At 40.0% G+C, this 24,030-nt stretch overlaps 1 protein-coding gene across 1 annotated transcript in view; it reads left to right on the forward strand.

The window, feature by feature from the left end:
• The first annotated feature begins 757 nt into the window (after positions 1-757).
• The window catches only part of nomo3.S (NODAL modulator 3 S homeolog), a 41,480-nt gene continuing 18,207 nt past the window's right edge, over positions 758-24,030 (forward strand). The window contains exons 1-17 of the mRNA XM_041577975.1: positions 758-1,092; positions 4,177-4,266; positions 7,221-7,266; positions 11,782-11,882; positions 12,762-12,868; positions 13,163-13,235; positions 13,485-13,637; positions 14,262-14,399; positions 15,241-15,330; positions 15,807-15,912; positions 16,390-16,540; positions 17,582-17,759; positions 19,585-19,726; positions 20,233-20,364; positions 21,507-21,643; positions 22,346-22,433; positions 22,909-22,972. Of these exons, the coding sequence (XP_041433909.1) occupies positions 961-1,092; positions 4,177-4,266; positions 7,221-7,266; positions 11,782-11,882; positions 12,762-12,868; positions 13,163-13,235; positions 13,485-13,637; positions 14,262-14,399; positions 15,241-15,330; positions 15,807-15,912; positions 16,390-16,540; positions 17,582-17,759; positions 19,585-19,726; positions 20,233-20,364; positions 21,507-21,643; positions 22,346-22,433; positions 22,909-22,972 (1,928 nt within the window). The 5' untranslated portion in view covers positions 758-960. The remainder of the gene's footprint in view (positions 1,093-4,176; positions 4,267-7,220; positions 7,267-11,781; positions 11,883-12,761; positions 12,869-13,162; positions 13,236-13,484; positions 13,638-14,261; positions 14,400-15,240; positions 15,331-15,806; positions 15,913-16,389; positions 16,541-17,581; positions 17,760-19,584; positions 19,727-20,232; positions 20,365-21,506; positions 21,644-22,345; positions 22,434-22,908; positions 22,973-24,030) is intronic.

The following is a 24,030-nucleotide window of genomic DNA, read 5'->3' on the forward strand; positions in this document are numbered from 1 at the left end:
TTTCACATACTACTAAAAAAGTGTATTATTTTGAAAATGGTTTATTTTGTTGAAGTTGGGTAGAGCTATTGTATGCAATATATTTTTATCAGTGATGATTCTTCTTGCCCCTAAGCCCCCCTGAGACGGCCTCCTCAAAGCCGCCCCCCATTCTTACCTTAGTTACATCGGACATTTGGCTCTTCAAGTTACTATGAGCAGTTTTTATGCTGCCCCTGGTAACTTGCAGGGCAATGCCTCAAGACATGTGCACCCCTGATTTTTATAGAAACCTTTATTGTTGAGGGTATAGTTGCCATTTAAGTTATAAGCACTCCTCTCCTCTGCCCCCTCTCTGAACTGATTAAAGGATAAGTAAACCTTTCAAATAAGTGAATGTAAAAATGATGAGAGTGCTATTCTTATCACTTTTGTAATTTACATTCATTATTTATTTTCTTTTAAGTCCGAGATACGAAGGGATACATGTACACTAAACTGTTCCTTTAATATCTTGGAATTAAAAGAAAATAAATGTATGTAAATTGCAAAAGTGATTTCATCAATTTTACATTTACTTATTTTACTTTTATTTTACTTTATTTTGGTTTTATTAGTGACACACTATGATACATGCACGTACTGATACATTTCTAGTTTCCCTGCACAATTATATACAAACATAAAAAGGTGAGTTCCCTCGCTAGACAAAAATTTAAATAAAACCATAGAAAACAAGCTTGAACGAATTCCTCCTGCGCGGTAGATGGCAGCAGACATTCTGTCTTTTTCTCTATGGTTGGGTCTCCATGCCGACAACCAGAAGCTGTCAAGGTCTTGCCGTCAAGAGGCTTTTGCGCATGCGCGGCGCGATTAAGGCGAAGGAAATCTAAGCTGTGTCAGCAGAAACCCGGGCAGCTTTCTAGGGAAGCAGCGTGAGGAGCCGGGACAGGGAGAGAGGTCGGTGTGGGACACTGTAAGATGAACTGCCGGCTGGTGTTAGTGGCGCTGAGCGCCATGTGTTGGTGCTGGATGTGTGCGGGCGAGGATATAGTGGTCGGCTGTGGGGGGTTTGTCAAATCGGACGTGGATATCAATTACTCTTTAATCGAGGTGAGTGACTCTAGCAGTTTACTGGACTACAACTTCCGGCTGCCCGGGCCGTCTGGGAGCTGTAGTTTAGTAATATGAAAAACTCATTTGGGTCTTTAATCCGAGTTTAGGAGAGGCCACGGGACTCCAGTCATTCGCTTCCTGCTTAAGTAGCCCTTCTCACTGGCTCCAAGCGCAACTGAGAGGCCCGGACTGGCAATCTGTGGGTTCTGGCAAATGCCAGAGGGGCTGCTATAAGGTCCCATAGAAAGTCACTATTTAGTGGGCTCGTTGGGGCTGTTTGGGCTAGTTGGGCCTCTGTGTACCTGAAATGCCAGGGCCTATTTTAATTCTCAGTCCGGACCTGCAACTCCATGTTACAGTGATCACAGTTGACATGCTGTCCGTCACCCTATTACCTTATCAACTCATGTGATCATTAACTTTCAAGGTTAATGCTTAATTGGACTGAGAATCAAAATAGGTCCTGGCATTTAAAGTACACGGAGGCCCAAATAGCCTCCCACTAGCCCACTAAATAGCGACAGTCTAAGCCAGGGGTCCCCAACCTTTTTTTTACTCCTCAGCCACATTTATAAGTAAATCAAAATATAGAGAAGAAGGCGCACACCCTTTTTGGATAAACTACAGGGTGCTGATCCAAAGGTGACTCCCCATAAGGGTCTCCATAATATTTAACAGAAAAAGGAATGGATCGCACACCTAATTTTGAAAAAACCAAATTAATTTATTAGACAAAAAAGAAAAAATAATACAAAAATTACAGAACAAAAATCAAATCATAATGAGCCCAACGCGTTTCGACCTTAAGGGTCTTCATCAGGGGCACAAAAAATTAAAAATTTTTGATTTTTTAATTTTTTGTGCCCCTGATGAAGACCCTTAAGGTCGAAACGCGTTGGGCTCATTATGATTTGATTTTTGTTCTGTAATTTTTGTATTATTTTTTCTTTTTTGTCTAATAAATTAATTTGTTTTTTTCAAAATTAGGTGTGCGATCCATTCCTTTTTCCTGTTACATTTATAAGTAAAAAGAGTCAGGAGCAACACAAGCATGAAAAAGTCCATGGGTATGTCAAATAAGAGCTGTGATTGGCTGGTTGGCAAACTCTGTATGCACCGGTAGCCTATAGGAGGCTCTATTTGGCAGTACACCTGTTATTTTTTGCAACTTAAAGGGATACTGTCATGGGAAAAAACATTTGTTTCCAAAAGAATCAGTTAATAGTGCTGATCCAGCAGAATTCGCACTGAAATCCATTTTTTCAAAAGAACAAACAGATTTTTTTATGTTCAATTTTGAACTCTGACATGGGGCTAGACATATTGTCAATTTCCCAGCTGCCCCAAGTCATATGACTTGTGCTCTGATAAACTTCAATCACTCTTTACTGCTGTACTGCAAGTTGGTGTGATATCACCCCCCTCCCTTTTTCCCCCCAGCAGCCAAACAAAAGAACAATGGGAAGGTAACCAGATAACAGCTCCCTAACACAAAATAACAGCTCCCTGGTAGATCTAAGAACAGCACTCAATAGTAAAAACCCATGTCCCACTGAGATACATTCAGTTACATTGAGAAGGAAAAACAGCAGCCTGCCAGAAAGCATTTCTCTCCCAAAGTGCAGGCACAAGTCAGATGACTGGGGGAAGCTGGGAAATTGACAAAATGTCTAGCCCTATGACAGATTTCAAAATTGAATATAAAAAAATCTGTTTGCTCTTTTGAGAAATGGATTCAGTGCAGAATTCTGCTGGAGTAGCACTATTAACTGATTCATTTTGGAAAAAACATGTTTTCCGATGACAGGATCCCTTTAAGCTGGCTGTAGACAAATGATCAGTGCCATCTCCCGACCTGCCACTAACCATTCAGATCAAATAAAGTAGTAAAGAACAGATCAGATGATGTTCTGCCCCTGACAGCAATCGTACATCTGACAAAAGCTGTTAACAGTCTCCCACTGATATTGTCAGATGGGCAATACATGCAGAGATATTATCGGTAGCCGACAGAAATTTTCTAACCTGTCCGATAGTCTGAACACCCGATTGTCATGGCACGAAAAAAAGTCGGGACACTTCACACGCGGTCTGAAAATTGTACAAAACGGGGATTCGTGCGATCAAATCTTTGCGTCAATGGCCAGCTTAAAACTTGCCTCCAAGCCAGGAATTCAAAACTAAGCACCTGCTTTGAGGCCACTGGGAGCAACATCCAAGGGGTTGGTGAGCAACATGTTGCTTGTGAGATACTGGTTGGGGATCACTGGTCTCAGGCATTTTACAGCAGCCTCTCTAGCATTTGCCAAGAGACAGTCACATTTCCATACTGTCACTACCTGTGCCATGAGTAATACAATGCCCAATATCTCATTGTAAACCATTATCCTAAAGAAAGAGCCATACCTAGAGCTTAATGGCCATGGAATAGGAGGCATGTAAACACGGCTACAGAGCCATAATGCCTGTTAAAATTTGAGTTGCAACAGTTTGTTTGCAAGTGATACATTGGGATTCACAAGAGGTAGGTCATAGCCGGGTGACTTGGATACATGCACACCTTTGACACGAGTGGCTTATTTACTATTTTGGCAATACATTTTGTCAGCCATATTGCTCAATGACAGCCAAGATCTGATGTTTTTCCGAAAGGTCCTGAGTGACTGTATCCTGTGCTTGAGTGCTATAATCAGGTCTGGACCACGCAGGCACACAGTCCCCCATCAGCCCACTCAATAGTCACTGTCTATGGCATTTTACAGCCAGGCTCTCTGGTATTTGCCAGAACCTACAGATAGCCAGTCCAGGCCTAGCTATAATTAACCATACAGACTGGACTCTTGTTGGATGTTGGACCAGTTGTCCATTTGTGGCATTACTGGAGCATCTTCATTGAAGCACCGTTTGTCTATCCCTATTGAAGCTGTCTGTCTCTTTAAATGCCTTTTGCATTCTTCTACTGCAGGTATGGAATCTGTTATCTGGAATGCTTGGGATCTGGAGGTTTTCTGTAATTATGCCTTTAAAAAAAATGTAAGCATTAAATAAACACATTGTGTGTTTTTTTTTATATCTTTTTAGATCAAATTATACACCAAGCAAGGTACCTTAAAGTATCAGACTGACTGTGCACCAATAAATGGCTACTTTATGATTCCTCTGTATGATAAGGTGAGTGACAGACGCTGCTATGCTGTATCAATATGAGTTTGATGAGATGATTGTAGGACTTCTCGTGTGTGGGCACAGTGTCTTCTGCATATTTTCATCTATAGAGTACACTTGGCTGCTGCAGTATTGCCTGTTTTACTTAAAGGAAAACTATACCCCCCAAACAATGTAGGTCTCTATAAAAAGATATTGCATGAAACAGCTCATATGTAAAATCCTGCTTCATGTAAATAAACCATTTTCATAATAATATACTTTTCTAGTAGTGTGTGCCATTGGGTAATCATAAATAGAAAATTGCCATTTTAAAAAAATAAGGGCCGCCTCCTGGGATCGTAGGATTCACTGTGCTCACAAACAAACGAACAAACCATACATGTTGGGTCACATGAGCCAATTAACAGACAGAGTTGTGTCTTTTGCTTCCACACTTCTTCCTGTTACAGTTTGAGTTGTAGTATTTCTGGTCAGGTGATCTCTGAGACAGCACACAGACCATCACGAAATGGTGGCTCAAGGCAAGAGATGGCAATATTTACTTAAATATATATTCCAGTTTGGTAAGATTCTTTAATATGCCACTTAATATGATATGAACTATCTGTTGCTTAAGTTTTCATTTTGGGGGTATAGTTTTCCTTTAATGATGAGAGAGATGGCAATAGATCAGTTCAAGTTTCAGTTTCATCAGTTCAAGTACTCAGTGCTCATTTAACAGTGGGTGAGTGTCCCTCTTGCCTCACCACATGACTCAAAGAAGAACTAAAGTTAAAATCACTGGTGGTACCAAAATGTTAGGCACCTTCCAATGATTATAATTAATTATCTAGGATCCCCCTCTGGTGCCCTTTCTCTAAAAACTACTCTGGCTGTATTCACGTCTAAATTCAAATTGGCATTAAGGCTGCCAATGCATATATTCTTTTGGCTCCCCAGGGTAGGTAACATGCAGAGCCTGCTTGCCCACATATAGTCAATGGTGTTTTACTTCTGGGCTTCATGAACTGCCCTTTTGCCGTCTACCATCAAATTAATCTAAAGTCTCGTTTCTAGTTCTGCGTTCATTTTTGTCCTTTATTCTTTTCACCTGTCGACTGATTTTTATGAAGATCCCACTGACCAGTCAGTGTTTTTACACCTACGTGTAATGACTGGTCTGAATGACTAATCCACCAGCTGATCCACTAGATTGTCCCTTAAAACATTTGAAGATGTTTTTTAACTTCACACTTTTCACAAGTTTGTCGAGCAACAATTCAAAAAAGTTGCACAATTCTAATTGTCACACAATTCTAATTGTCAAACAATTTAATAAAGTGAGAAAAAGTCGAGTTTTCATAAATAACCCCTGTAGTGATTCGGGGGGTGTGGGTAATTGGCTAAACTTATAACCCATTTTTTGCTATATTAGAACATAGGGATTATGGAGAATGGAGTTTTGGCTGATGAGCTGTGATGAGATTAAACTGCAGGTTGAATGGTCAAATTATTATTTTTTATACCAGGTTAGTACTGACCCAGTTGCCTATTTAATTTGATTACATCTTCATGTATCTAATCAGACATTGGAGTAATTGCTGATCCGAGTTTGGGAGGCAAACCAATTTACAGACCCAAGTACTCAATGCTTGAGCAGCTGACTGGGGAAAATCAGCTTTACCCCTTTATTTGGGCTGTGGAGGCAGAGCATGGAATTATCTATATCCAAACCCTATGGGGAATCTGATATTGCTAGGTCAGTAGACTGCATAGAGATCATTGCATTGTTCCGATACAGAAGTGGCTTACATGAATATGCCTTCAAGTGTCTACACTGATTTCTGTTGTGTCCTTAGTGGCCCTCACTGTGTTTCAGAAGGGAATGTGGAAGCTGCAGAGGATCAGTAAAGGGGTTGTCACCTTACAAACACTTCTTTCAGTTCAGATTGTTCACCATAAACAGAGACTTTTTTTCAATTGCTTTCCATCTTTTATTTTTTACTGATATCCCAAAATTGAAGTTTAAAGTTTTTAATGTTCCTGTCTCTGGTGTTTCAGTCTGGCAGCTCCGTCATCTAGGAACATCTGAACTGTTACAAATTGCTAAATTTGATTGATATAATTGTTACATTTTCAGCAGTATCTGTACAATATCAGCAACTATTGTATCAATTTTAACAGCTCCCTAAGTTCAATTGGTTTCAGATTGTTCCCTAGACATAAAGACTTTTTCCAATTCCTTTCTATTTTCTATTTGTGATTCTAATACTGAATTATGAAGTTTCATTTATCACCTTCTAAAGCAGCTTGGGGGGGGGGTCGCCAACTCTTTAACTGTTCTAAATTGATACATTTAGTTAATACATTTCTTATCTTTGTCCCTGCTGAGCAGAATCCCTGAGTTTCATTAAAGGCAGCTGTTAGAATTTATATAATTGTTGCTAATATGCCAAAGTCACTGCTGATAAATGTATCAAGTCATGTAGCAAATGATAACAGGTCAGATGCTGCTCCTGGATCACTGAGTTGCCAAACTGAAACACCAGACACACGAACATTAAACTTTAAATTTAAATTTTGGAAAAACGATAAAAGACGGAAAATCGCCTGCACCACTGCACTCACGGCACAATTCCCAGAGTCGCCTGAAATTTCCTCGTAAGGGAAACTTCGGAAATCGAAGCGCCACGAGTGCCATTGCGCTGGCGTTTTCTTGTCTAACTGTCACAAGGCCAACACAGAGTGCCTATTTTCCATTCACCTGAAAGGAAACCAACTGATGGTGCTTAACTGCAGTTCATTTTAACTTGACCGAGGTGACAATGATTGTGTCTGACCTGCTGTTCTACCTCACTATTGTATTCAAGGTGCAAACAGTATTGTGAAAGGGTACATTGAGTAAACACTGTATTCACAGTGACACAACTGTTGAATTTAAAAATAATAAAACAAAGCATGTCTTTATTTTCTTCCAGGGGGATTTTGTTATTAAGATTGAGCCTCCCCTAGGGTGGAGTTTTGGTAAGTAGTTGCTTGGTACTAATAGCTGCTTACAAATCCCCACAGTACTGTGTATATGTGTTTTACATTCCCAAGTTTCTCCTATTTGCATTCGTTAAATGTAGTCAGGAAATGCCATGGGACTGTATATGCCCTGGGTGCTGTGGGAAATCTTCTCTTCTTTGATAATGATGGCTAGCATGTGGTGCTTGAACTGCAGCTCCCCATTCTTTGACTAGTGGTGCACACTGGAAGATTAAGTTCAGCTTAATAAAATAATATATTATTTATAATCCAGTGTATGAAGTATGTCAAGGCTAACCGTACACGTGGACATATCGCTTTAAAGCTCTACTGCTGACAGTTTTGCATGTGATTCTCACCTATAAGCAAGCATACAGTTTGTTGCTGATATTTTAATGTGATTCATATTTGCATCTAACTACACAGCATTCTGTGGTTCTGGACTAATATATATTGCCTTGGAGTGCGGATACGGATACTCATTGGAGAAATATATATATATATATATATATATATATATATATATATATATATATATATATATATACAGGTGCAGGGTGGGACAGCACTCCAAGGATTTGAAGACAAGGATATAATGTCAAGAAAGTGAGCAGGTTTATTCAATCCGACGTTTCAGTTCCACACAGGAACTTTCTTCAGGGAAATACAGAACACAGTGCACAGTGCAGGGTTTAAAACAGCATAATGGCGCCAAATCTGGTTGCTAGGCAACCGTATGCAACATGAAACATGCTGAGCTTAGTGAAAAACTAACTGGTGTAAAACATGGTGGTTTAAAACAACAGTACAGACCTCCTCGCTGGGTATAAGGCAGAAACAGAGAGTAGGGAGTAGTATAAGCGTAAATGAATGTACACAGAGCTAGGGGGCGTGTCCAGACGCCCAGGCAGTGATCAGTGGAGGTGGGGGCCCCTTGTGGCTGCTGTCCAAGGGTCTATCATTTATACCTACATGTTCACCAGACCCATTGGATCTTCTTGTGGATATCCATAGGTTCCAAAGGAAACTCAGATTAAAAGAACACTTTAAAGATTCATCCGATAAGCCTACCCCGAAATTTCGAGCTAGGAGTAATTTTGACCCTCCCAATCCTCCGGCAGCGATCAAGACATTTGGCAAGATCCTCAGTCGAGAGATGTGTACCAACAAACAGAATTTTCCACAACGACAGAATCTATCCCCACGAGAGAGACAGGCTATCAGGACACTTCAAGCTGACAAGGACCTGATCATCAGACCGGCGGATAAAGGTGGGGCAATCGTGCTTCTGGATTTATCCTATTACAGAACAGAACTTCTTAACCAACTCTCTGACACCACCACCTATCGCCTTTTGCCTGGCGACCCTACCCACAATTTTAAAAAAGAACTTGACTCATTCTTATCAATGGCCAAGACCGCTGGATGGATCGATATGGACACCCACAAGTTCCTCACCACACAGTACCCCAGGACACCGATCATTTATACTTTACCTAAGGTTCACAAATCCCTGTCAGCCCCTCCTGGGCGACCAATCATTTCAGCAGTGGACTCCCTGTATCAATCCATCTCTACCTATGTGGACCATTATCTACAGCCAATAGTCAGTTCCATGCTCTCCTATACCCAGGATTCGGGCCACGTCATCAGAAAACTAGCAGAACTTCCTCCGATCCCCTCGAACAGCATATTGGCCACCATGGACGTGACAAGCCTTTATACGGTGATCCCCCATGACCAGGGGATTCAAGCCTGCAGGAGAGCCCTTGTATCCTCTCCCTCCATAGATGTACCCACTGAGTTCTTGATACACCTCCTAGAACTGACATTATCCAGGAACTTTTTCCGGTTTGAACACTCTTTTTACCTTCAACTGGCAGGGACCGCAATGGGAAGTGCACTGGCTCCGTCCTACGCCAATATCTATATGCTTGACTTTGAAACAAAGTACATTCTCCCGTTACTGGGACAACAAATCCTCACCTACCTCCGCTACATAGATGATCTTCTCCTGATTTGGACAGACACGGAGGAGGCACTCATATCCTTTCATCAGGGGCTTAACATGATTGACAGCCCCATAAAATTGACCCTCAATTATAGCAAGGAAGACATTGATTTTCTAGATTTAAACATTTTTCTATCAGGCCCAGAAGTGGGCACCCGTCTCTTTAGGAAGCCAACTGACAGAAACTCGATCCTGCATGCCAGCAGCCACCATCCTCCGGCCTCCATCCGAGGGATCCCATACTCACAGTTTTTGCGTGTGATACGCAACAACAGCTCCAGATCCACAGCTGTATTGCAGCTCCGAGAGATGCTGGATAGATTCCTTGACAGAGGCTACTCACCTGGCATGTTATACGAACAACTTGAGAGGGCACTCCAACACACCCAAGCTGAACTTCTCCAGCCTATTTCCATCAAGGAGCCCACTTTTTAAAAAAACCCTTGATTTTCTCCACCACTTACTCCACAGCATCTGGGCAGCTGAAGGCCAGCATTAACAAACACTGGCCCATGCTGAATATGGATGAGTCACTTTGCCTTCATTCCTCCGAGAAACCTCTGATGGGCTATAAAAGAGGAAAAAACTTGCGAGACCTACTGGTAATAACCGACCTCAAGGGGATCACCAATACAGAGCCCGGATGGCTCACCACTCAGAAGAAGGCTGGCTGTTACAGGTGCCCGGATTGTGTTACTTGTCGGTGCTTACTTACAGGACCTGACTTCCCTCACCCCCATACGGGGAAGAGGTTCAAAATCCGGAGTAGACTCGGGTGTTGTTCGACTTACATCGTGTACCTCATAACGTGCCCTTGTGGCCTGTATTACATTGGTAAAACCACCACGACTCTGAAGGAGCGCATAGCCAACCACCGTTCATCTATTAGCAAAGCACTCAAAGAAGGCAAGGCTCTTCAACCGGTGGCTAGACATTTTCTAGCCGAGGGACACACTTTGCCCACTTTCAGATGTATGGCCATTGACTACCAACCACCCTTGCCCAGGGGGGGCAACCGGGACCAAGCATTATTGAGGAAGGAATCCAGATGGATTTACACATTGGATACTGTGGCCCCACGTGGCCTTAATGAACTATTGCCACTTGGATGTTTTATCTAGAACATCCGCTGCATTGGACTTTGTCATGTCCCTTTTACGTTTGCAACATTTCCCTTTTTGTTATTATCCATCTGTTGTCTTTTCCCTCCTCATATTGTAGTAACCTTTTCCACCTAATCTAGCTGGATACATGGCACAGCTAAGTGTTGCAACTTTGTTGCTTTTAATCCCAGTCAGATCCATGACTCGCTTTTTGGGTTTAGGTACAGACCTATGGGAGTATCGGGCGAAGGAGCGGAAGGTTTGGCTCCTTACACATGAGCGACACAAGGTTTTCAGTACGTGGGCACACAGGAAGGTGGTGCGGCTGCTTTAGCAGAATAAAGTTCCGGTGCCAGGATGTAGGTGGGGAGTGATGCGCAGACCTGAGAGTATTCGCACTCATTTGAGTGTGTTACTGTCATGCTGCTACACACCCGAGTACCTGCTATGCAAATTCCGGCCTGCGGTTGCCAGGGAATGACTGTTGTCACTACCTGTGGGTGTTCCCTTCGGGTCGAACACTCCGCTCCGCCCCACTGTCTCCTGATTGGCCACAAGGGGCCCCCACCTCCACTGATCACTGCCTGGGCGTCTGGACACGCCCCCTAGCTCTGTGTACATTCATTTACGCTTATACTACTCCCTACTCTCTGTTTCTGCCTTATACCCAGCGAGGAGGTCTGTACTGTTGTTTTAAACCACCATGTTTTACACCAGTTAGTTTTTCACTAAGCTCAGCATGTTTCATGTTGCATACGGTTGCCTAGCAACCAGATTTGGCGCCATTATGCTGTTTTAAACCCTGCACTGTGCACTGTGTTCTGTATTTCCCTGAAGAAAGTTCCTGTGTGGAACTGAAACGTCGGATTGAATAAACCTGCTCACTTTCTTGACATTATATCCTTGTCTTCAAATCCTTGGAGTGCTGTCCCACCCTGCACCTGTATCCATTTATCTTTTGGATTAGCACCCAGGTTTTTTGCCACTTATGGTGTGCGGAACATCTGCATCTCTATATATATATATATATATATATATATATATATATATATATATATATATATATATATAATCAGCATAATGGCTCAGAAGGAAAACCATTATGCAAGCACTGCAAAACAAATAACCAAACAACTATCAAAACACACATAAATATATGATTATATGTGTGATTTTTTTTTTTTTTTTTACGAACTTTTGTAATAATTACGTTTTGGAAACCGCTTGCATACCTTTGGTTAGGCTAAGATGCTGTCGTCCTATCTACAAAGCAGTATTCTTATAATATTTCAGTGTGCATGTTTTATACTTTCAGAGTGGCTTGTGCATGCCTTGTTTGTTTCATTTTTATGTATATGATATAGATATGCTATAACTCTACTATGTTTGTTTCTACAGAACCAACAAGTGTCCCACTTCATGTAGATGGGGTTACTGATATTTGTACAAAAGGAGAAGATGTCAATTTTGTATTCACTGGATTTTCTGTGAATGGAAAGGTAATGTAGGAAATAATGCAGTTTTACTGCTGTTTTTTATTATTTTCAGTCTCCAATTTTAGCTATAAAATTTGATACAGATATGGGATCTGCTATCTGGAAACTCTTTATCTTAAAAGCTCCAAATTACAGAAAGGAAATTATTCAAATTTTTTAAAAATGTTTCCTTTTTCTCTGTAATAATACCGCAATACTTGACGGTACTTGATGGATACCAATATTAACATTAACTTGAGTGGATGGTTCCAACTTTATAACATGAAAAAACTTACAAGACCAATGTCTGACTCAAGGAGCTAATAGCCAACCATTGTCTAAATAGATCAAACGTTCCACTGATCCAGAGTTGAAAAGTAAATTACAATTGACCCAGGCTCCTTCCTAGTGATTGAACTACATAAGTATAGTATCATCTTCTGATGAAGTGGCTAGGCGCCACGAAACACCTCAAGCGGGCAGTTACGTTTTTTGGTATGCTGCTGTGATTTTGGATATTTTAATGTGCTTCAAATACATTTTCACTTTTTTACACTTTTAACCCGGCTTCCTTGGTGCTCCGTTAAAACGTTAAGTGGGGTAACATTTAGGCTGGGGAGAGGAGGGAGGGGGGTCTGTGTAGGGTAGGGTTTTTTTTAATGCTACTATTTGAACTACCTATTTAAGGCATCTAATATTGCTATAATGACGTTCTTGTACTTGTATTGGTTATTGACTGCTTTGTATATAAATCTGTATGATATATATATATATATATATATATATATATATATATATATATATATATATATATATATATATATATATATATATATATATATATATATATATATATATATATATATATGGTGCTTTATAAATATTTGATAATATGTCTTTCAGGTGCTCAGCAGAAATCAAAATATGGGTCCTGTTGGAGTTCAGGTCGCTATGAGGAGAGCAGGGACCAGTGTGAATTTACAGACTACAGTTACTCAAGTGGGAGGAAAGTAAGTTTTAAATGAATTGGGTTATTGGTTTTGTCATTTTTTCATGTGGATAATTTTGTTAAAACACCTTAAATGGATTTAGTCACAAAATTCCATGTTATGGCCACCAAATTATTAAACAGAAAGAATCCTTACATATAAGTTAATACTGATCTATACTATATTACCACTGGCCACTATAGGCCGAATAGGGGATGGGGCCTCCTTGTGCAGTCCAAATCAGCTCAGCTTGTTTAGTTTATGATCACAGGCATTAAATCTTCCTCTAACACAGTATTTTGTGGTTTGCTTTAGGTTTGCTTTTACTAAGGTGCTCCCAGGTGAATATGAAATTTTTGCATCTCACCCCAGCTGGACACTAAAACAGGTAAGTCTGTTGTATTCTCCTTCTAGTTTCGAGCACCATAAACCCTGTACCATGGGGAAAGCCAAAGGGTGGGCAGATGGGCTCCCTCAGCTCCCCCCAGGCACTTAATAAAGTTGTGGTGCTTCTAGTGCTCACACCCTTCAGAATGCATATGTTGCATGTTTGGTGAAAAGTCTGAGGATACTGTATCAAGTAAAATTGTGTTTTGATTTATTAGTCTTTTCATTAACTCCTTTCATTGTACTTTAGGCAACAACTATGGTGCAAGTAACCAATTCCAATGCACAGGCTGCTAATCCACTGATCGTTGCTGGTTATGATATCTCTGGGTCTGTTCGTAGTGATGGAGAACCGATGAAGGGTGTTATGTTTTTGCTTTTCTCTACAACAACCAAAACAGAGGTACACCATTTATAAATGTTCCTATTTTGTATAGTTTTATCTTGTAATTTGGATTACATTCTATTTATTCCTCTTAAATAGTAAATAGTTATTTAGATACCTGCAAACAAGTGATATATTTTCTTTTGCTAATCTCAGCTAAAGAATCCTTCATACGCTTTACAGAACATTTTTTATAATTGGCGTTTTGCTCATTATTTGGTCCCTTGTTCCGCATACATCCTTTCTGGAATTTAAACAATCTGCTTGCTGGTGTCCCACTTATCCTAGTAACCAGGCATCGTTTGAATGAGTGGAAGATTAATAACCTCAATAATAACATCAAAGAATCTACCTTCTGGTTGCCAAGTATCTATGAACCAGCATCCAAATTGCTATTTAAATTCCAGGTAAGAGTGGGAGAACATAATAGTGCATTGAATCCTATGGATAATGGTTCAGATGAGGCAAGCAATTTGGCAGGTTTGGTTTATTTATATATAAGATAAATAAGATTGTTTATAGTGAGTACCATGTTTACCGGTTTGCGACAATAAAGACATTTTTAATCCTGTTTAAATCCTTGGCAACATTGCAGAATATTAGAGACCACCCTCACCCACAAAATCCGTTTCTTCCCTTTAGGATATCTTGGGCTGTGATCTGTCCCCAGTTGAAGGCTTTCAGGGAAGAGATGAGTTCTTATCATACTTGTGCCATGTCACATCGCAAGAGGACGGCTCTTTTACCTTCCTCTCATTACCAAGTGGGGATTACAGTGTGGTGAGTAGAGAGACTTTTCCTGAACAGTTTGCTGTTTATCTGCCTGTACATATGCTGCTCTCAGCAATTGTTTAATGAACCATCTGCTTTTCAGCTAAGATTTAGCTACTTATCCATGCAGGAGGTGGATGCTTGAAGCTTTCTCAATTGAAAAACCTGTTAAGGGCCTGCATTAATTACGTAACTCTGAAATAGGGTTTACATAATTTGCTTCTGTTATTTCTGAAATTCTTGCTGTGAATAAACAACCTTTATATCGAACCTCTAGGCAGCGGTGTAACCTTTTTTATAAAGCGATGTTAAGGAGCTGCAGCGCCGTACAATGCATAAAAGTACAATAGCAGTTACATAAAGAGCAAAACTTCTCTGGTTTTAATAGCCGAGTATGATTTATATTTTTTAAAGTTAAGGTGTTTGTATATCTTAGGTCACAGTCTCCCATAATATTTGTATGTTGAAAGAATAAAAACATTTAACTGCATTTAAATACTGGTAGCATGCCTTAAAGTGTTATTTTTTGGTAGAACCCCTTATAAGGTTATTATTTATCATTTGTCCGCTAAAGGCCATGCTTAATTAAAGTCTGTCAACGAGATTCATCTAAATATGGCTGCTCCCACTGATAAGAATGTATGCTACTATGCAAATAATAATATGTTCTGCCCATATACTTCACATTAATAAGAAAATTTAAAAGCATGCTTGTAAAATAAAATTCCCAAAATTATTTGCACAGTGCTATATCTGTAATGCTTTGTTCAAGTAACTAATTCAGCTTTATAGTCTGCAATATGATTTATATTCTGCAGTATGATTTAAATAATTCACTTTACTTTTCCAGGTTCCCTATTACAGGGGAGAAAGAATTACATTCGATGTTGCTCCATCTAAACTGGATTTTACTGTGGAACATGATAGCTTAAAATTAGAGGTAAAACCATACTATTCAACATTTGTGACTTCTGTCTTCTACTAATAACCATTAAAACAAGTGGCATTCTTATAAATATCGATGTCAGATGGGCGTGTTTGGTTTTAGACTGATGTAAGAGATGTTTTTAATACTTTATATTCCAGTAGGAATCTCTCACTGCTGGGTTTTGGTGTTCTTACCTGTTCTCACATTGGATTTGTTTAGTGAAGCACATAGAATAGATAAACACTTACAGACACATGAGATGCCAACTAGTTTTGAATATGTAGAATATTTCTTAATTTGTAGGAAGGTTTTATTTTTTTGTTAACTCCCTGAGCCCAGATTGACTATCGCTATATTACAATTTTATTATGTCGGTTTCCCAAAATGCTGGGTTATAATTTTTGTACTCCTTTATGTGAATGCTGTCCGTTTTTCTGTTCATATGTTGTCAGGATGAATATGTATTGGGTGTTTTTCTTTGTTGTTAGCCTGTTTTCCATGTTATGGGCTTCTCTGTGACTGGACGGGTTCTGAATGGTCCTGAAGGGGAAGGAGTGCCTGATGCAATTGTTACCCTCAACAATCAAATGAAAGGTAAGGCACATGCTAAGCCTTGTGTTACCAATACTATAATTGTGTGTTGGTTTGATTGATTTCATGTGTAAAAACTAGTAAAGCAGCTTAATCATTATACAGTTCTTATGCAGCACCTGCAAATAGAGATTTCCTTTCACTTTTTTATCTTTCAGTTTTTCTTTTGCTCTGGCTTTCTTGCTTTCTTTCACTCTCAGTTGTTCTTTCTTTTGCACTTTCCTTCACTTACTTTTTTTTCTTTCTCTTTGTTTCACTCTTGCTTTCTCTTTTACACACCCTGCATATCAGTCTATATGATGTAAGAGGAGAGAGTGCTTGTGCGATGTGTCATTGTGAAAACCAGTCACATAAATGACACAGAAATATACAGTTGGCATAGTATTTCCTCTATAGTAAGGTTCAGTGTTTTAACTTCATTTTATATGCTGATGTAAAGATGTTTTTATATTCTTACCCAGAAATATACTTGCCTTCTAGTTACAACTAATGCTGATGGATCCTTTCGCCTGGAAAACATGACAGCTGGCACTTATACTTTAGAAGCCCAGAAAGAACATATTTACTTTGATGCTCTGACGGTAAAGATTGCACCAAACACGCCTCAGCTTGCTGATATAATAGCAGCAAGGTAAGAATAATTGGCACTAATGTGGAGTGCTTTGGAATATTACGACTAGTAATATCTATAAAATATTACAAAGGGGATGTAAAGTCAATTTTGAAAAATGTAATCGTAGGTCCCTTGCACTAAATTAACAACTTTTTAGTGCTAACAATTTTTTTACCTGCTTTGAGATGCACTGAATTGCTTCTGCAGGTTTTCTTTCTCTTGATTGCAATCCTCCTTCAATTTAAGCAGTCGCTGGTTGTCCTACTCCCTGCCCTCTGAGAGATTCCTTAACAACTATGTATATATTCGAGGGTTAAACCACCCTTGACCCCTATTTAACAGTTGAACCAGGGATCTAAGGAACCCTACAATACAATAAAAGCTATCACCTCCGCTATATCTTCTGGTTCTTAATCTATGGCTAACACGATACAACAATCTACTAGTAACAGTTAAATGTCAAATGGGCAGACCATAACTCACTAGCGAGTAGGACAGTCAGCAGCTGGGGAATTTAAAGGAGGGTTACGATCAAGGCATAAAAGGAAAGCTGCAGAAACACTCATGTGCATCTCAAAGCTGGTACACCACTTTTAACAGACATAAATTAGAAAGTTGTTTAATTAAATGCTAAGAATTTATATATGCATTTTTAAAAAATTACTTTGCATTCCCTTTAATGGACTTTGTGTTGCTATACCTATATAAGGTTGCCACCTCACCCCTTTAAACCAAACACGTATGGAATCTACAGCCTACATGGCTAATTAGCAATTTATTTGAATGCATGTTGTAGACTAAACTTTTTTATGTGCAGCCATGCATCTAAAGGAATTGCTAATTAGCCAAGCAGGCTGTGGATTCCGTATGTGTTTGGTTTTAAAGTTGCGAGGTGGCAACCCTATACCTATACTCCATTCCAATCCACGACCAACAGAAATTCACTGTGCTAACTTGTAGTGTTATTATGCATGACCCTTTAGAAATCTCTTGAAGTTTTAATGTGGAAGTCCATCAGTTAACACCAACCGTGTTTACTTTTTTTTTTTTCAAATATAGGTTTAGTGTGTGCGGGCGGATTTCTATCTCACATTTTCCAGAAAATGTCAGACAGATCAGTAAATATAAAATGACATTAACACCACAAGACAAGGAAAGGAGTTCAGTTCTTAATACAGAATCTGACTCTCAAGGAAACTTCTGCTTTCAGGCTAGAAGTGGATCGTATGACTTACAGGTATATCATTTATCTCATGCGCATTTTGGCATTAGTGTAACGTAGTTTAGATTCATTGAATGGATAAGAAAGTAAACAAAATAGCTTTGTGCAGCTGGGTTTTGCGGTTTCTTTGCAGTTCATTTGCATTTTGGGAGGCACTTTGGCTTCCTCAGTACGCTGGGTACTACCACACAGCCTTTTTACCTCGGATTCAAAGAGGTGTGTGACAGGCTACGGAGAGACATCTTTCCTACAGCAGGGAAGAAATGCCGGTATCCAAAACGCCGGTATCCAAAACGCCGGTATCCAAAACGCCGGTATCCAAAACGCCGGTATCCAAAACGCCGGTATCCAAAACCGCAAGCCCAGTGAGACCAGGGGGAGCGCAATTACTAAATTAAATGCACCCTTTTCCCCTGCTCTTGCAGCTCTCCCCACCATTTCGCGACTAAGAATCGCGTGAAGGCAATGACGTTGCCAGTGCATCCAGCATTTTGTAAGCAATTCTAAATGGAGCAGTTAGACCAGAAGTCATGCATAACTTCGGGAACGGCAAAACAAGCCAGTTTTCTTAGTGAAAAGGCAGACATTCTCCTCGAGGGAAGTTTTCTCTTTTTTAAAACTCATTAAAGTTTTTACCTCATTAAAGTTCCTAGCCTGTGCCAAATGCCGCAAAAGACTGCACAAAATGTAAACCAATGGAGCTCCGTCCTGAACAATCAGGTCCTGCTCCCCCACAGGTGGAACAGGCTGTACGGACAGAACCAGCCCCCCTCAGGGAGCCTCATCAGCCTCAGGATCACAGGTTGTTCCTGATTGGACAACACAACTTGCCATAGGTATTCCAAAGCTAGACCTATCTTTGGATAAACTCCTGTCCAAATTAGACAACCCAAAACACAGAGTTTCAAAATGCAGAGCTCCTTCTTCCTCAGATAAGGAGAGTGTAGGTATGTTTAGTGTTTAGAAACCCATCTCCACCACCAGCAGAACCAGAGGAAGACCATTACCTCTCTGAAGGGGAACTGTCTCAGAGCTCAGATTTACAGGGAAAAGAGTCTACAATTTTTTTTCTGAGGCAATACATTCACCGATTGTATCCGTTTTAGAGACCCTTAGGGTTAGTCCACATGAGGAGATTCGGGGAGATTTTGTCGCCTGGCGACTAATCGCCTCGTCTTTTGAGCGATTATATCCCCGAACTGCCTCATCGTGTTTTCCCATAGGCTATAATGAAAAGTCGCCTGCCCTAATACACACACGGCGATGCGTTTTTAATAGTCGCCCAAAGTTGCCTCAGTGGATTATCAAACGAAACCCAACACAGACCATAATATCTTCAGATTGCTAATAGGACCATTGACTTCTACAGGACCTCAATAGGTTGAAAATGGAGTATTTTCAGATTCTGACATTTTGACATCCTCCGGCTATTATAAAAAATGGAGTGTTTTTTTCAACTAAAAATTAGGATTTTATAGTAAAAAAACAAAAAAAAATTCGAGTTTTGAGCATTCAGACTAATAAATAAATAACCCCCATAGTGTCTGACTTACCCAACCAAGAAGGAATGCTACAAAGAAAGTATCTCATATCTGAATCTTGTTAACACTGTGCCTATGTAAGCACCCACTTGGGATAGAAAATACTGTACCTATGTAAGCACCCACTTGGGATAGAAAATACTGTACCTATGTAAGCACCCACTTGGGATAGAAAAAAAACAGATAAGTTAGTTCTGTTGACTTTTCTTTTGGATTGAATAAAAATCAGTGAAATGCTTTTATTCTGGTAATATATGTAGTGCCACTGAAATTTTTCCTCTTCCCTTTGTGCCTTGCAGGTTACTGTCCCAGAACTTGATGCCAGAGCAGGACTTGCAATTAAACCAGCAGTGTTTTCTGTCACTGTGGTAGACAGACCTGTCACGGATATTTCTTTTTCACAGTTCATGGCATCTGTTTCTGGGAAAATATCTTGCTTGGGTATGTAAATATAAACATGTATTGTCTCTTTAAAGCTACATATCGTATTTGGTTTCGTGATCTGAATGTAGAAAATATATAAAAGCAGTAGTCTGTGTTTCTTGCAGTTAAGCTGATTTTCCTAGGGAAAGTTGCCTGGTCAAAAAAACCCAATTTGCCATATCATTTATATTCTACTAATTAAAATAATTATACATTGCTACTCTAATGTATATTAATGCATGAGTCCATTATAAAGCTCAGCAGGCCATTTGTTTCCTGCAGACTAGCAAACAGTGGATATAGTTGTCAGTCCCATCTGTGCTTCCCAACTGTGCCAGCTGCTCTCCTTATATCACTGTACTGTTATAAAGATGTAATCGTCCGTGATGGCTCTCTCCTAGTTTATTCCTATGCAATTTATACTTTGCATTTCAGCACAGCCAGGACCTGCTTATTCCATGCACCTGTTCTGAGAAGCTGTTATGATTATAGCTTTCATGTCTTTTTTTTTTTTTGCTCTTTAGATACTTGTGGTGACCTGACTGTGACATTACAGTCAACTACTCGTCAGAGAGATAAACGCAGTGTGATGTTAGCTGGGAAGACTGATAACGTGCCTTTTAATTTTGAGAATGTTTTACCTGGAAAGTATAAAGGTATGTTATATACTGTATATGCAAAGACTTCACGTTAAAAAGAATACTCACTATCCGTCTGTTTAGCTGCACAAACTACACTGTTCTATTTTGTGCCTTCACAAAAAGTAAGTCTCTTAGACACCCCAACTCAATCTTGCCAGCCTTGTTCTGTTTAACACTGGCACCAGCTTTGCCCTGCTCCAATTATGTGTAGCACCCAGTTAATGTATAGAACCGGTCCGGTGGAATGAAGCAACTGAAAACATAGTGGAGCTCTAAGATTCCAGTGGGAACAATACATTGATCTAGAGATGAATCTCTATATGCAACAAAGAACCACAATAACAGCCTGATAAGGTACTGGCCTTATGAAATGTTATACTTTTTTTATACAGTAAACAGCTGGCTCATCACCAGACAAATATACATACATGGGCCAATAAGCTACCAATTGGGTTGTTAATGGAATTGTTCAGTCTAAAAAGAAAAGCTAGGTAAAAAAATGTAATGTATAAAGGCTGGAGTGACTGGATGTCTAACAGAACACTACTTCCTACTTTGCAGCTTTCTTGGTTTCCACTGATTAGTTACAAGTCAGTAACCAATCAGTGACTTGAGGTAGGGCCACATGGGTCATAACTGTTGCTTTCGAATCTGAGCTGAATGCTGAGGATCAATTGCAAACTCACTGAACGGTTATGTCCCATATGGCTCCCCTTCAAGTCACTGACTAACTCAGAGTTAGACAGCTGAAAAGAAGGAAGTTGTGTTCTGTTATGTTATGTTACATACCCAGTCACTCTAGCCTTTATATATTACATTTTTGGCTAACTAACTATATTAGAAACATTTTTTTTATTTTGCACAACCTATCTATTTACCCAGTTTCTATTTTTACACTGAACTGTTCTTTTAACACTTGCAATATTAATACCGATAGTTACCACATTCAACTCATTCTTCCTCCAACCACCTGCCGGTAATGTGCAGACTGTTCTCTCTTACCTGTTCAGTTGGTTTTCCAAGTATATGTAAATCTGATCACCTGCTCTTTGAATCTACTCCCCATGATTTATGGATACCTTCCTCTGCATCACCTGTATAGCAAATGAATACTCTGCTGTAGCTGTACCTGTCTTTGTTTTCTGTGTAACGTTTAGTAAGCATCGTTCAGGAAGACTGGTGCTGGAAAAATAAATCATTAGAGTTTGAAGTAGTAGAAGAGGACATTGTTGGTGTAGAGTTCCGGCAGACTGGTTACATGCTACGATGTTCCCTTTCACATGCAATAACACTGGTGAGTGTAACAATATAAAAGCATGTAATGCTGCCTTATTAAACACACCCAGACCGGATTTGTGGAAAGCATTTTAGGGGGCGGTATACTGTCCAACCATACCCACATTGGTTCAAAAACACTGGGGATGTGCAGGAGATACAATAATTTTCTTAATTTCCCCTGTGCCAATCCTCATTGCTCCGGTCCCAATAATGAAAATTTGCACAAATAAAGGTGGAGGGGACAAGGGCGACAAACGGCAGTGGGCCTAGGGGCGCCTGCTATGTAAATCCGGCCCTGAACACACCGAGTTCTAAAATAAATGAATAAAAAACTGATGCCCTCCTCCCCCATACAAAAGCATTTATATATAATTGTGCTAGTCACGTCATCCTTACTACATAATAGGCAGCTAGCAAATGGACCATTAATTTATTCCCTCTTTTTGATAAGGCCAAGGTGTATCTGCACTTTCTCTTTACTTCTACCCAGCATGCGCATGTGTTGGTAGTACAATACAGCTGAAAAACTTTCAACAACCGACCTTTTTAATGGAAAAGTACTGGTCTACTGGTTATTTGCTCTTTCATACTTATCTGTAGGGAAGCACCAAAATGGTTGTATTTTTTAGCACTTTTCGAAAGATACAGTATATCATGCGTATGCTGCCCAATCAATGAATTTCCTTAATCTTTATTTTGCATGTTTTTTTTTTACCAGGAATTTTATCAGGATGGCAATGGACCGGAACATGTTGGTGTATATAACTTATCGAAAGGGGTCAATAGATTTTGCCTCTCAAAACCAGGTAATTGTATTCCTTTCATCGTTCTCATATACATTGTTGATACTAATCAATTGTAATGGTTTTTTGATTGTTTTACTATAAATGATAATGTTTATTAATAATCTGTTTTAATCTATGTCTATCCCTTAAATGCCCCTAAACAGCTTGTTATTTTTATTAGCAGGTTTCTCTTACTTTGCCTTCAAGTAAAGACAGTAGTAATGTCCTAGGGAGCAGTGGACTAGATGTGCCCATGCTTGGCTACTGTATACCCCAGTATAATGAGCCCCAAGGTGGCTCATTAGACCACCATGGCCTTGGAAAATAAACAACATGCATAAAACTGTGTTTCCTGCAAATGCCAAAATTGCATAGTAAGAAAGTGCATGGCATTGTAAGAAAATCTGGACAATCACTGTTGTTATAGGACATTGTTATTCTAATATATGATTTTATACAGAGTATAAGTCAGATCTATGATTTTGTTCTATTCCAGGTGTTTACAAAGTTACCCCGCGGTCATGTCATCGATTTGAACATGCATACTACACGTATGATACGTAAGTGTATAGACTATAACAACACTAGAGTTTTTTTTTTCTTTCTAATAAATGTAACTGTGCTTAATATTTAGTTATTGTGCCAACCAATTAACAATTAGGGCACATACTCTCAGTAGGTGAGTACTAAGCGCAAGGTTCTGCAATGATAATAAATGAATAACATGCGCCTTTACTCACTCTTAGTGTCTTCTTTAGTGCATTAAAGGCCTCAGCATATCACAACAAGTTAATGTTAAAGCATACCATGTGGCAGTTTCATCCCTCTGTCCGCATACCCCTTATCAGCCCCCCATTTATTCATTGCAATGATAAGACATTTGCTTTCTGTGAAACAAAAATGTAAATGGTGAGTAGCAAGAAGAAAAATTAATTATAATTAAAGGAGAAATAACCCACCAATAGAATAGCCCCTACCTACTACCCTAAGTATTCCCCCCTCCCTGCTTCCCCTCTGCATAGTTAGTTACCCCTGAAGAGTTTGCTCATGTATTGGTGTAGAATAAGCGCAGCGCATGGGCACCAACTTCTGGATCTCCAGTCTTCTTCGGGAACTCTCTTCCCTTTGGCAATTTCCAGCACTTTTGGCACATGGACAGTTGCTAAGAACTGGAAGACTGTGCATGCGCCAATACAACGCTCACTTACAGAAGGAGAAGATCTAGAAGGTGGCACAGATGAGCTATACTGAGCTTAAAGGGGAAGGAAACCTAGTTGGCGCAAAAACCCTCCCCCCTCCCGTGTGTTGCCCACCCTCTCTCCTCCCCCCTGGCCTACCCGTCCTGCTGGGCAAATGCCCCTAACTTGTTACTTACCCTTCTGCGCAGGTCCAGTCCAGGGAGTTCACAGACGACATCTTCTTCCACGCGATCTTCTTCCTGCTTTGAACGGCGCATGCGCAGTAGGATCATTTCGCCGGTACGATCTACTGCACATGCGCCAAAAGTCACGACTTTTGGTGCATGCGCAGTAGATCCGTACCGGCGAAATGATCCTACTGCGCATGCTCCAAAACGCCGTTCAAAGCAGGAAGAAGATCGCGTGGAATAAGATGTCGT

Source organism: Xenopus laevis, chromosome 9_10S (assembly GCF_017654675.1).
Source record: "Xenopus laevis strain J_2021 chromosome 9_10S, Xenopus_laevis_v10.1, whole genome shotgun sequence".
NCBI lineage: Eukaryota > Metazoa > Chordata > Amphibia > Anura > Pipidae > Xenopus > Xenopus laevis.